Raw genomic sequence first — 13131 nt, forward strand, 5'->3', positions numbered from 1 at the left:
ACGTCAGGCGTGGTGGCAGGCGGGGATGGGGGGGGCGTCCTGTACCCCTCAGGACGTTTTATCTGTGGGCCCTCCGATCGCGTCACAAGTGGGCGACTGAGCCTTGGCGGTGGTGGCCGAGGCGGCGAAGGCGGCAGCGGCGGCGACAGCTCTGGGGTTTGCGTCTCGGGGTGTGTCGGCCGCCGCTGCTGCTTGGGCCTGGTATGTACAAATGGCTGGTTAGGATTCTCGGCACCATTTTCCGTCTCTGTGACCGGCCGGTGCCCCCTGCCCGGGCCCTCCTGAAGAGGCGGCGCTCGAACAGGTGAGAGGAGAGGGGCCGAGCGCCAGGCTGGCTGTACCCCCTCCCCAACCCGGGGCTCGGCCCGGAGAGCGCCGATCCAGCCCCGCAGGCCCTGCCCGGCCGAATCAGCTGGCGGGGCCCAGGCGGTGGAGGTGCGAGTCGCGGGTGCCCTGGTGACGTAGTCGCTCCCTCCACGCTGTGCGGATGCGCTCCTGGTGATGGACCGAGCTGGTTGTCTTTGGAGTGGCCCGTGATGGTCAGGATCTTTGATGTTCTTGGGAGAGGCCAAGCTGGTTGCTGTCCAATGGGGCTTTATCGTATACTGTTAAGGTTGAAAACTCAAAATTGAACGAGTACTGTCCGTGCTGTGGTTCACTGTTTACGAAGCACACTCCCAAGTGTCATCTGTAGGCAATAAGTGCGGCTGCGGCAAGTGAGATTCATAGCTTGCCCAAAGCCGTTTTGACTGCAAGAATTGTTCTTTTAGCACCGAGAAACAGCAGCTGTTTTGTTCCGAAACAGCTGTCAAGCTGTGTGTGTGTACGTGTTTTGCGGGGGAGGGAGGGAGGATGGCACTGCGTTTGAGTGCATGAGGGGGAAAATTTAGGAGTCTCGTTCTTTTAAAAAGATCACTAGTTGTAAAATCCAGCCAAAATCTTGGGGGGACCTAAAAGCTGTTCTTGTTTAGCATCAACCCCTTGGCTTGTCTCATTTCGTGGGGTGTACTCCTTTGCTTGAGAATTAATCTAGAGAATAAAATACCATACCAGTTCTACACACCCCACCATTAACTTTTAGTGATCAAGTGTTAGTTTCATTTAAAAAAAGAAATGAAGCCTCAAGATTGTTGAAGACTGGGGATCCCTGGGTGGCGCAGCCGTTTGGCGCCTGCCTTTGGCCCAGGGCGCGATCCTGGAGACCCGGGATCGAATCCCACGTCGGGCTCCCGGGGCATGGAGCCTGCTTCTCCCTCTGCCTGTGTCTCTGCCTCTCTCTCTCTCTCTCTGTGACTATCATTAAAAAAAAAAAAAAGATTGTTGAAGACTGGTTTCTTGGAGCTTGAGAGAACAAGATGATTGAATACATGAGTCTGAGAATGCAGGTCATTGATGAAATTGGCTGTTGGCTGAGTTTCATCCTGTGTTCTAGAGAGCCCAAGGTTTCAACCTGTTCTTTTCTACCTTTTTGTGAGGTTGACAATGGGGGTCATTTGAGAACATGTTGTATAGTGCCTAAAATGATGCTTAATATATATAAGGGTAGTATTTGTTTATTCTACCCCAGGGGCCTTGTGCTAAGGCTGGTGCATGATAGGCACTTGGTACGTATTCATTGAATGGGAGAGTGTCTAATTCTCTCTCCCCTGTCCTTTCTTTTTGCTGTGACTCCCTGCTTTCAAATAGATGAAACAATGATTTGGAGATCAAAACCCCGTTCTTTACCACACATCCTTAAACCAGTTTTTCACAATGTAAGCCTTTTTTTTTTTTTTTCCAGTCAAAATGAAGGCAGGAGATCTTACTGGGATGTTACAGTTATGAAATGAATGGTATTCCCCTGGGATTTATTTTGTTCCTTTTTTTTTTTTGTGAAACTGATCAATCATAATCATCTTTAAATAGGTCCAGAAACTTTCCCAAATTCCCCAGCTTTTTATTACCAGTGTAATGTAGTTTCCATGATAGAAATGCAGTTAAATAGAAGACCTTTTTGGGCTTAGAATTCTATTTTAAGGCTTCTTATGTTGTCATCTTTCAAAAGGAATTTTTTAAAAAAAGATTTTATTTATTTATTCATGAGAGACACAGAGAGAGAAGGGCAGAGACACAGGCAGAGGGAGAAGCAGGCTCCATGCAGGGAGCCCGATGTGGGACTCGATCCAGGGACTCCAGGATCACGCCCTGGGCTGAAGGCAGGTGCTAAACCGCTGAGCCACCGGGTTTGCCCCAAGGAAATTGTTATTTTAAAATCACTTCTGGAGAGAAAAAGGAAATACTAGTCCTAGGCTCTTACCTATGTTCATTTACTACCCGGGTGATTTTTGGCCAGTTGCAAATTTGTACTTATCAGATTATAGATTATCACTTAATAGGGAGTTTTGGGTCTCTTTCAAATAGTTTAAACAATAGCGTTAACTCCTCAAATAGTAGAGGCCTACTATAGAGGAGTGTTTTCTAACATGATTTGAATTTCTTTTTTTGACAAAGTGAAGAGAGAGGATGTGTTATATGCATACTAGATTTACTTATAGAAATGGATGTGTGTATATATAAATATATATATATATATATTTTTCCCTTCTCTTTTCAGCACTTTGTTTTCTACAGTGGACACTGATGAAATACCAGCCAAAAGACCAAGATTAGGTATTGAATATGATAATTTTAAAAATCAGATTTTTTTTTAAGTGGGAAAAGTGTATGCATGGAACAAAATTCCAAAGGTAAAAAGTATGTACAGTGAACAGTTAAGTCTCTTTCCTGTCCTTTTCTACTCAGTTATCTTTTCTAGAGGTAAACACTGTTATCAGGGACTTGAGTATCTTTCCAGATAAATAAAGCTGTATGTTGAATATGTATTTAAAATTTTTCAATCTTCCTATACGGAAAAGGTGCTTTTTATTTTTGAGGAGAAAACATTGTATAAAGCTACTTCAAACTGAGTCATCTAGTTCACATAGCTGAGGGAATGAGTCTAATGTGTTGCCCCAAATCATTTACTTCTCTGTATCCAGAGGGCTAGATGTAGCTTGATAGAAGAGAACAAAACTAGATTAAAGGAAAAAGGCACAATGGAGTGCTATAATAGTAGTTCCTTTGTTTCAAGAATGAATGTGAATTTCGATCTACCTTCGGAGTAGACATGTCTGTTAAGATTTCATTTCATTTAAATCCAAGGAGTACTTATTGAGCATGTCTTACTGCTAAGCAATATGTTAGATTCTACAAGAAAAAGAAAAATGAATAAGATAGGGTCTCTATTTTTAAGGACCTTACAATTGTATAGGTATACGACTGTATCATAGAGGGTATAAGACAAGCATATAAATAATTGCTAACGTCAGTAGGGATGTGATGATTGAAATAAGAAAAATAGTAACAAAATACTGTCCAATTTTCAGCTGATTTAAAAGTCTCAGTAAATATTTGATGATGGATTTTAAAGGATGGGTGGGATATCAACAGAGCAATAGGAAGGAAAAGCATTCTAGGTAGAGGGAACAGTATAGGAGAGTTGTGCAACTCAGGAAACAGTGAATAGAACTCCAAGGAAAAGTTGGTTAGAGAGAGGTATATCAAATTTAGAGGACTTTGAATGCCAGATTTATACTAAATTCATTAGGACAGTATTTTCCCAAAGCACAGGATAGATATCAGTTCAGGAAATGATTTGAGGGGATACAACATTTCATAGCATTAAGTATAGCATGTGAGTTATGTGGTAAAAAGTTGTATCCTTTTATTTGTTTTTAATTTTTGGATTATTTCAAGCAGAAATTCTTGATTTAATGCTAGTATGTTTTACATATGATTCTCCCTTCTTTTAACAGCTACAGCTAGAACTTAATATTGTTGTTTAATTTCTGTATAAGGCAAATAATGTTCTTTTATATTTATAGTAGTGATATAAAGTTACCTTTCAAATACATTTATTTATTTACTTATTTATTTTTAAAGATTTTTATTTATTTATTTGACAGGCAGAGAGAGCCAGAGAGCACAAGCAGGGGGAATGGCTTCTGAGTAGGGAGCCTAATACAGGGCTCAATCCCAGGACTCTGGGATCATGACCTTAGCTGAAGGCAGACTCTTAACTGACTGAGCTACATAGGCACCCCTCAAATACATTTATTTAGCAAAAAATATGAGTCAATTTTAAACAAAAGTGTAAATAAATAACAGTGTGGTAAAGACCTTTGAGAGTGGTAACATCTGAAACTAATGTAGCATTGTTTGTGAACTATACTTCAATCAAAACAAGAAAAACAAAAAGAATTTTGACAATGGTATTATAGAAGGTTCCTGAAATAATTATGGTAATCATCTATTTCATGGACTTTCTTCCTTTTCTCCCTCCATGATTTACATGAAATAGGTATTGTAATTTTCTGAGTGGAAACTATAGAAATAATCTAAGCCAAGGGGGAAGCAGTGGGTAGCAGATGTAATATTACGGCAGAATTTGTAAAGGTCTACATCAATGCTTCTGATGGATCTCTCTGTGATAATGCCTATTGAGCACTTGAATTGGGGCCAGTGTGATTGAGGAGCTGAATTTAATTTTAATTAAATATAAACTTAGGTGACTACATGTATTCACTGGCAACTATGTTGGACAATACAACTCTCTTGGTTTCTTTTGAGAGAAAAATGGAGGGTAAAATGAAAAGGAAGATCTTAGAATCGCAGACTCATGATCTTAGAGATGAAAGGGATCTTAAGAGATCTGACTTAGTCTGTTGTGAGTGAAGATGGTCTTGTCCCCATTTTATAGATGAAGCAAGCCAGCCTGCCTTCCTCCCCCCTCCTCTGCCTCTTCCTCCTCCTTTTTTGAGTTGTTGAGATATTTTTGGCATAATCTCAAGGACTACTCAGATTTTGACAAGTTTGTAGGAAAATAAGTATTACAATACTTTTTTTTACCATCCACTATTTAACTATGTTAGTTATTAGGAATACCCCATTCCCTCTGGGGTCTGGATGACAGTCTGCGGGGTAAGCACCAGTCTCTAATGGTCTTACTCTTCCATTTAAGAAAGTGCAGCAGAATATAAATGATATCCGTCAACATTACTAGAGGGATAACCTGGAATTCTCTAAGTCTCAGAATGAGAAACAAGTAATTTGCAAACTTTAATACTTTTACCTATTCTCTAGTTACAAATTACTTCAAATTGCATTCTGCTTCACTTAGCTATCACATTCTGTCTGTTTAAGTTATTCTCCTATCTTTCTATTTTCTATTTTATATGTTTTGGAGTGCTTGTTCTTTAAAAGCCACCATTTTAATTTCAGGATTTTTTTTCTCTAATGCAGAAGGTGGGTAAAATGATGGTCTCTTTCTCTCAAATTAGTGCTATGAAATACCCTTACTTGGGAAATAGAAAGGAAATTGTGGAGAGCCAGTCAGCAGTGTAGGAAATGAGGAAAGGGTAGTGTCATAAAAGGAGGAAGTGTGGCAGGCACTGAAATCTACCCTTCCCCCTTATTTATCTACTTACTATTTTGTAATTCTTATTTTTGGTGACAGGGAGGGCTACATCAGATCTAACATACCTTCTCCAGTAGAGGGATACAGCCTTATTTCATCATAGAGGTTTAAGAGCTGCATGTTTTATACTTCACTAATTCTACCTCAAGTAGCCAATAAATAATAGGTACTGAGTAAGTAGTTACTGAGGAATATATTGTCACCTGCCCAGGAAATAAGGACAAACCAGTGAGTAACTTCTAGTGCTTCCTGTAAAATTCTGCCATATGTAGTGTCTACATGCTACAGGTTAAGTTATGCCGCTGTCTCTCTGGTTTATTTATTTTGTATATTCCAAAGAACTCATTGCTTAAAAGTTGTCATTTCAGGCCATTTCTCTATGAATCAGTGTGTGATTTGCTGAAGTGAGGGTTTAATGTTTTCATAGGATTCCAGAAGAGATATCTTATTGAAACACAAAAATCATGGGATGCCCGGCTAGCTTAGCTGGTAGGGCACGTGACTTTTAAACTAGGGGTCCTGAGTTCAGACCTCACGTTGGGGCTAGAGTTTACTTAAAAAAAAACCAAAATACAAACAAAAAAAAGCTAGGGGCACTTGGTTGGCTTGGTCTGTAGAGCACGTGCCTTTTTTTTTTTTAAGAGGGGGAGAAAGTGTGATGGGGCAGGAGGGGCTAAAGGAGAGAGAGAATCTTAAGCAGGAGCCGCGACCAGCTTAGAGCTCAACTCCCGACTCAGTCTCACAATCCCAAGATCATGATCTGAGCCAAAATCACAAGTCAGACGCTTAACCAACTGAACCACCCAGGCGGCCCACATGTAACTCTTGATCTCAGAGTCATGAGTTCAAGCCCCATGTTGGGTGAAGAGCCTACGTAAAACAAAACAAAACAAAACAAAACAACCCCAAACCCCTCCAAATCACAATATTGGAATTCTAGTTATTAAGATAGGAGAAAAATTACTTTTATGGATACCTTCTTATCTCAGTGATTGAAAATAATACTTCTAATAAAGATCGAGAGAGGCCTTTTCTAAGATATAATCTAATTTTTTTGCTAGAAGTTTATTACTCTATATATGTATGTAAATGTAATCTATATTATATTGTCTAGATTATTTCATTCACCAAGTCAAAACCAGTCTCTACAATGCTGCCAGCTTATTTGGATTCCCATTCCAGCTGACCACAAAGCCCATGGTAACCTCTGCTTGTAATGGAACACGGAATGTGGCCCCTTCAGGAGAGGTCAGTGGGGATAGGGTTCCATTGGGGCTACTGATCTTCATACTTAATCATTAAAGTGAAATTTTAGAAATATTCTCTTTTTAGGAATTGAGTAGAATGACTTTGATATGTTTATAAGCCTTGATATAAAGGCCAAGAAGTTAAAGGTTAAGAAAATACACATTTAAAAAATATTTATAAAGAGCTCAATTAATAATACATCTGTTCTTAAGTATTTGTAGAGAACCTGAAATAGTTATTTTATATATAATTTTGTGAGTCTTCACCAATTTAACTTTTGGTCTACTGATGATGTCTCTTCCATGAGCTAGCGAAATCATCACCAATAGAGTGATTTTTTTTAATATTAAAAACTTATTTAAATTCTAAAATTGAGATACTACAGAGGTGATTCTATTTGGTTTTAAGGTATTTTCGAACTCATCGTCTTGTGAACTGACAGGTTCTGGACCCTGGAACAACATGCTGAAACTGGGTGAGGCGATCAGAGATCCTTCTGCTTTCCTCTACCTCTTCCTGCCTCTGTTTTCTGAGTTTTGAGAATATGAAAGAACCACTCATTTGGGTTGTGTTGAGAACACAGACATATTCTCTCTACCTTCTAAAAATTAAATAGTTTTCCTTTAGAATTGTCATTGAATTTACTGTTTGTGTTTTCTATTTGTATTATCATTGTCTTTAATGTGACTTAGTTCAGGGTTCACTCATTAAAAAAAACATTTCCTGCGAGCTTACTCTGTGTCAGGCATGTGCTATCAAGTAACAGAATGACAAAATAATAAATAAAATCTTTTATAACAAAATACAAAACAAATAACAAAATAAATAAACCCTGTCTTTCAGGGACATCATCTGATGGGAGAACAACTTTAGGTTTTCAGTTCTGATAGCTTTATGGATTGGGAGCCTCCACGTCATTCTTGGAGCCCATAACTGAATTATAATTGTTGTACATAACCGTACATAACTTAAAATTCTATCATGGCGAAAAAGAGGAAGAATCTGGACTCCAGAAAAATGACTGTGATCTCTGTCACACAGGTCTATGAAGTTTGAGAGAAAGGGATAAAAGCTTTTAGAAAAGTTGTGGGTTCAGAAGTTAAAAGTGCAAGAAACTAAGGAAATGATAAAAACTTTACAGTAGTAAGTTTCCTCTCAAGCTTTTTAAGTAAAGTATCTCTGGTGGCAGAGAAGAGCAAAAGGGAGTAAACACACACCCCTGAGTTCCAAAGGACCTGGAATAAAGATGATACTTTTATGAAGTTTTTCATTTTATTTTAAAAGTTAATATAAATTAGATATTATAATCTATTCATATTGCTTGAATATATAGTTAAAAATGATTTATTATTAAAATGGACATATGGAAGGGATGGTACATTTGTTTTGCGCCGAGCTGTCAGCACTATATTTCTATGTGTTCATGTAGCCTTGTCAGAGAAGCACAGGTATTCCTGGGGCACGTTTCTTGCATAAAGAAGTCTACAGTCTCCTATCTGAAATCCTTAAAGGTGTACTGGGGAATTTAGAATTTTTCATATTTTATATATATCGTGTTTATTGAATATTATTTTAAAAAATCCCATTAGAATTGAACATTGGTTCAAATCAGGTTTTGCAAACAAAGGAATTCAGGTCAGTTTAAGTTTGCTGCTACAGACTCATGGAAAAACTTTCAGTTTTAGATTTCTTTACATTTTGGAGTCCTCAGGAGCTCCATACCTGTGCAGTAGCTCTAGCAGTAAATATGGCTGATAAAAGTTTGGTTACCCTTTTTTGAAGTATAGTGACGATCTCATAAGTGATGGAAGCTTCCAGTGAAATGTAGTAACATATAGCAGATTTTCATTTAAAAATAACTCCTGTTTTCTTGGGAAGAAGAAATGATTTGAACAACTCACTCAATTTGATTTGATTACATGGAGTTTGTAATCATGAGTTCCTCATGCTTCTTGATGCTACAGCAAGTGAAACTAGAAAAGCTTGCCTGTGAATTTTTACTGTCTCCCTGAGATCAAATACAGATAAAGCACTATTGCTTTTCTTCAACTTTTTACAGTTTGTGTTGAATCTCTGTGTTGTATAGTAATAGCATGTGAAAGAATAAGATATTTAGTTCTACAATATAGACCACTCACAGATTTTCTAATGCAGACTGTTCACAGGTTTGGGTTTGTTTTTGTTTTGTTTTGTTTTGTTTTTTACAATTACAAATGCATTTTTAAAATAGGTAATAAATCCCCTAATGGAATAAGTGACTATCCAAAGATCAGAGTGACAGTAACCCGAGATCAGCCCCGAAGAGTCCTGCCTTCCTTTGGGTAAGTGTAAATGGAAACTTAGTACTTATTAGGTGTTAGCTCTTGCTAGGCATTCTTTTGTTCTGTTATGTAATCTTGTTAAATAAGTACTCTGAGGTTAGTAAGTTGCCAGATATCATACAGCTATTGAAAAATTTGAACTCAGGTGTGTGTTACTTTCTCTATACCATAGCATATGCTTATAGTATCTGATTTTTTTTTTTAACTTATTTGACAGAAAGAGAGCACACAAGCAGGGGGAGTGGCAGGCAGAAGGAGAGAGAGAAGCAGCCTGTCTGCTGAGCAGAGAGTACAATGTGGGTCTCGATCCTAGGACCTTGGGATCATGACCTGAGCCAAAGCAGACACTTAACCAACTGAGCCATCCAGGCGCCTCATATAGCATCAGATTTTGAAAACCTTTTAAAATGATTTGTTGCTCACTTCTAAACTTTGTTTTAGGGAGATCCCTGGGTGGCTCAGCGGTTTAGCGCCTGCCTTTGGCCCAGGGCGCGATCCTGGAGTCCCGGGATCGAGTCCCACGTTGGGCTCCCAGCATGGAGCCTGCTTCTCCCTCCTCCTGTGTCTCTGCCTCTCTCTCTCTATGTCTATCATAAATAATAAATAAATAAATCTAAAAAAAAAAAAACAAAAAACTTTGTTTTATTTTTAATTTTTTTTTTTTAAGATTTTATTTACTTATTCATGAGAGACACAGAGAGAGGCAGAGAGAGAGACAGAGACAGGAGAAGCAGGCTGCATGCAAGGGGCCCGATATGGGACTCCATCCTGGGACTCCAGGATCGAGCCACCCAGGCATCCCTTTTTTATTTTTATAAAGGATTTTATTTTATTTTATTTTATTTTATTTTATGTTATTTATTTATTCATTCATTCATTCATTCATTCATTCATTCTCATACAAGCAGTGGGGAGGGGCAAAGGAGAGGATGAAAGAGAGACAATCTCCAGCAGACTCCATGCTAAGAGTGGAGCTGGATGTGAGGCTTTATCCCACAACCCTGAGATCATGACCCAAGCCAAAACCAAGAGTCGGACATTTAACCGACTGAGCCACCCAAGTGCCCCTAAACTTTAGGTTTTTTTATTAAGTTTTAAATTCTAATTCCAGTATAGTTAATATACAGTATTATGTTAGTTTCAGGTATATAGTCCGGTGATTCAACAATTCTACACATTACTCCGTGCTCATCATAATAAGTCTGCTCTTTAATCCCCATCACCTATTTTACCCATCCTCCCACTCACCTCCCCTAAACTTAATTTTTCTATAAACTTTATTTTTGAAGTATAATATATATGTGGAAAGTTCAGAAACCATGATAAGTTTTTATAATATACTGAATGCACATCATTTTTGTGAAATGTTCTTATTTTTGTAATAATTTTCTTCTCCTTTTTGTATTCTCACATTCTAGAATTTCTATTGCTTGGATAGTAGACCTAATTTTTCTCCATATTGATCTGATTGATCTAATTTCTATATATATTCTCTTTTGTTGTTCTTTTCCCTAAAAAAGAAATTTTATACTGATTTTTTTTGAGGAGGGATGTTGTAGTTTTTAAGTAGGAAGAATCCTTTCACTCCCTCATCTTATGTTTTTTTTTTTTTTTCTTGTTCTAAGAATCTTATTAAAAGAGGCAAAAAAGGGGCTGCCTTGCTGACTCAGTTGGTGGAGAATGTGGCTTTTGATGTTGGGGTTGTGGGTTCTAGCCCCCTGTTGGGCACAGAGATTACTTAAAAAAAAAAGAAAGGCAAAGATGGATACAATATCTTTTCTTATCTCTCTAAAGCTGTTAATTATTTTAAAATTTCTTTTCCCTACTTTATTTCCTCTAAATTCCTTCCCCCACTTTGGTTTGATTTTATCTTTCATATTAGAGTCGTTTTTTGTTTTTGTTTTTTTTTTAAATTGAGCTATAACTAACATTTATTTCAGGTCTACAATATAATGATTAGATATTTACATTAGATATTTATCTAATGATTAGATATTTAGTGATAATGATCACTATAATCAGTTTGGTTAATTATGCCTATCACCATCCAGAGTTACATGTTTTTTTTTTCTTGTGATGAGAACTTTTAACGTCTACTCTCTTAGTAACTTTTAAATATACAATATAATATTATTAACGATAGTCACCATGCTGTACATTATATCCCATGACTTATTTATTTAATAACTGGAGGTTTGCACCTATGACTTTGGGTTATTTGTTAAGATTCCAGTACCTCTTCAATGAGAAATCAGAGATGGGACTGAGCAAATATATAAGGTATACACAGGATGTATTCTAGAAATATTAGAAAGTAATATTAGCAAGTGCATATTCATTAGCTAAGGGTAATATAAAGTTAGAGAAAGGAGCCTGAGTCTCAGATTTCAGTTTTGGATAAATACGTGTCACTGACTAATATACCCTATGTGTTTAGGGGGAAGATGATGACTTCAGTTTTGGACATTGTGGCCTAGATCTTGTACTAGGATACAATGGTGAAAGGATGTAATCTCTGTTTTCATGGAATTTAAAGTTTAGTGTGGGATGTAGACATTAAACAAATAATGACACCAATAATTAATCCAGTGGTCCAGACATGATTAAAGGAAAAGTGTAGTACCGGAGAGGGTATGTGTCACAAGAGAGCTAAATCCACAGTTGTGGTTGGACAGTTGGGGTCAAGGAAGAAGGCAGAGACTTTCGTGTGGCAATCCTGGTGACTGTAGACAGATATTCTATAGCAGAATGCCAGGGTGTCCTCTGAACTAGAGATAGATTGAACTTTTGTGAATAGTAGTTGTCTGATTTGACAGGAACAGGCTTAACACAGACAGCTTAATCGCAGGATGGTCTGGGAGCTTAGATTCCAGTAATTTAAGGAGTTTGTTGTTAACTTTTTCTTTTCTTTTTTTTCTCTCAGTTTTACTTTGAACTCAGAGGGGTACAACAGAAGACCAGGGGGCCGTCGTCATAGCAAAGGCGCTTCAGAGAGTTCCTTAACCTGGAAGCCTCAGGAACAGGTTGTAACAGAGATGATTTCTGAAGAGGGTGGCAAGGGTCTGAGGCGTCCCCACTGTACCGTGGAGGAGGTAAGCCCTTTTAGCCTGATCTCTTTTTTTTTTTTTTTTTAAAGGTTATTTATTTATTTATTTATTTACGATAGTCACAGAGAGAGAGAGAGGCAGAGACACAGGCAGAGGGAGAAGCAGGCTCCATGCACCGGGAGCCCGACGCGGGATTCGATCCCGGGTCTCCAGGATCGCGCCCTGGGCCAAAGGCAGGCGCCAAACCGCTGCGCCACCCAGGGATCCCGCCTGATCTCTTTTTAAAAACAGGTTATGGTTTTTAGGGGAGTAAGTAATGTGTGTCCTGGGGTACAGAATTCAGAATGGATGGAAAGGTGTACAGTGACTGTAAATTTCCCAGTCTCCCTTCCAGTACCTGGCCCCATGACCTTGTCTGATGGTTATTTAGCAAGTAACTGCTGGTACTTATATATACCCTTCTGGAGATACTGTATACATACATAATTTAGTCAAGTTTCAGATTTTTTTTTTTCCACTATAGGACAAAAAAGGAATCATGCTAGGAAATGAGATTATATTCCTTTTGGGTGTTTGACTTCTACTAACTTGTTTCTTTTATAAGGCATAATTGTGACTGAGTGAAATAAACAGTGAACATGTCCACTTTTTCCTTTTTCAAGGCACTGTGCATGATGTCTTCATCAACAGTCTTCTTTTTTACTTCCCTCTTGAGATCTTTGCTTATTCTAGGAGAATTTAGAATTATTCCTGTACTTGGCATTCCCAGGACCATCACCTGTCATGATTTGCTAGATGGTTTTTTGAGCCACTTAGTTTAATTAGTCAAAGAATTATTTATTTGAGGTCCAGGTGTTGTGCTAGTTGTCAGCAATTCAAAAATTGAGTAGCTTGTACCTAAGTAGTTGTAATCAGTGGAGGCAAGCAAAGAGAGGAATGGACTGAGGCAGACTTCAGTACCTCTTCAATGAGAAATCAGAGATGGGACTGAGCAAATATATAAGGTATACACAGGATGTAT

General features: G+C 38.2%; 1 protein-coding gene across 2 annotated transcripts in view; it reads left to right on the plus strand.

The window, feature by feature from the left end:
* Window position 1: 1 nt before the first annotated feature.
* Window positions 2–13131, plus strand: part of SENP2 (SUMO specific peptidase 2) — a 30810-nt gene continuing 17680 nt past the window's right edge. The window contains exons 1-6 of one of the 2 annotated variants that reach the window (XM_055308152.1): window positions 2–304; window positions 2594–2649; window positions 6609–6742; window positions 7151–7217; window positions 8973–9063; window positions 11987–12155. In XM_055308152.1, coding sequence (XP_055164127.1) covers window positions 204–304; window positions 2594–2649; window positions 6609–6742; window positions 7151–7217; window positions 8973–9063; window positions 11987–12155 — 618 coding nt within the window. In that variant the 5' untranslated portion in view covers window positions 2–203. Of the gene's footprint in view, window positions 305–2593; window positions 2650–6608; window positions 6743–7150; window positions 7218–8972; window positions 9064–11986; window positions 12156–13131 lie in introns of those variants that run through there. The other variant, XM_055308153.1, reaches the window with a different exon arrangement.

The sequence above is a fragment of the Nyctereutes procyonoides genome, unplaced genomic scaffold (genome assembly GCF_905146905.1).
Source record: "Nyctereutes procyonoides isolate TBG_1078 unplaced genomic scaffold, NYPRO_anot_genome, whole genome shotgun sequence".
Taxonomy (NCBI): Eukaryota; Metazoa; Chordata; class Mammalia; order Carnivora; family Canidae; genus Nyctereutes; species Nyctereutes procyonoides.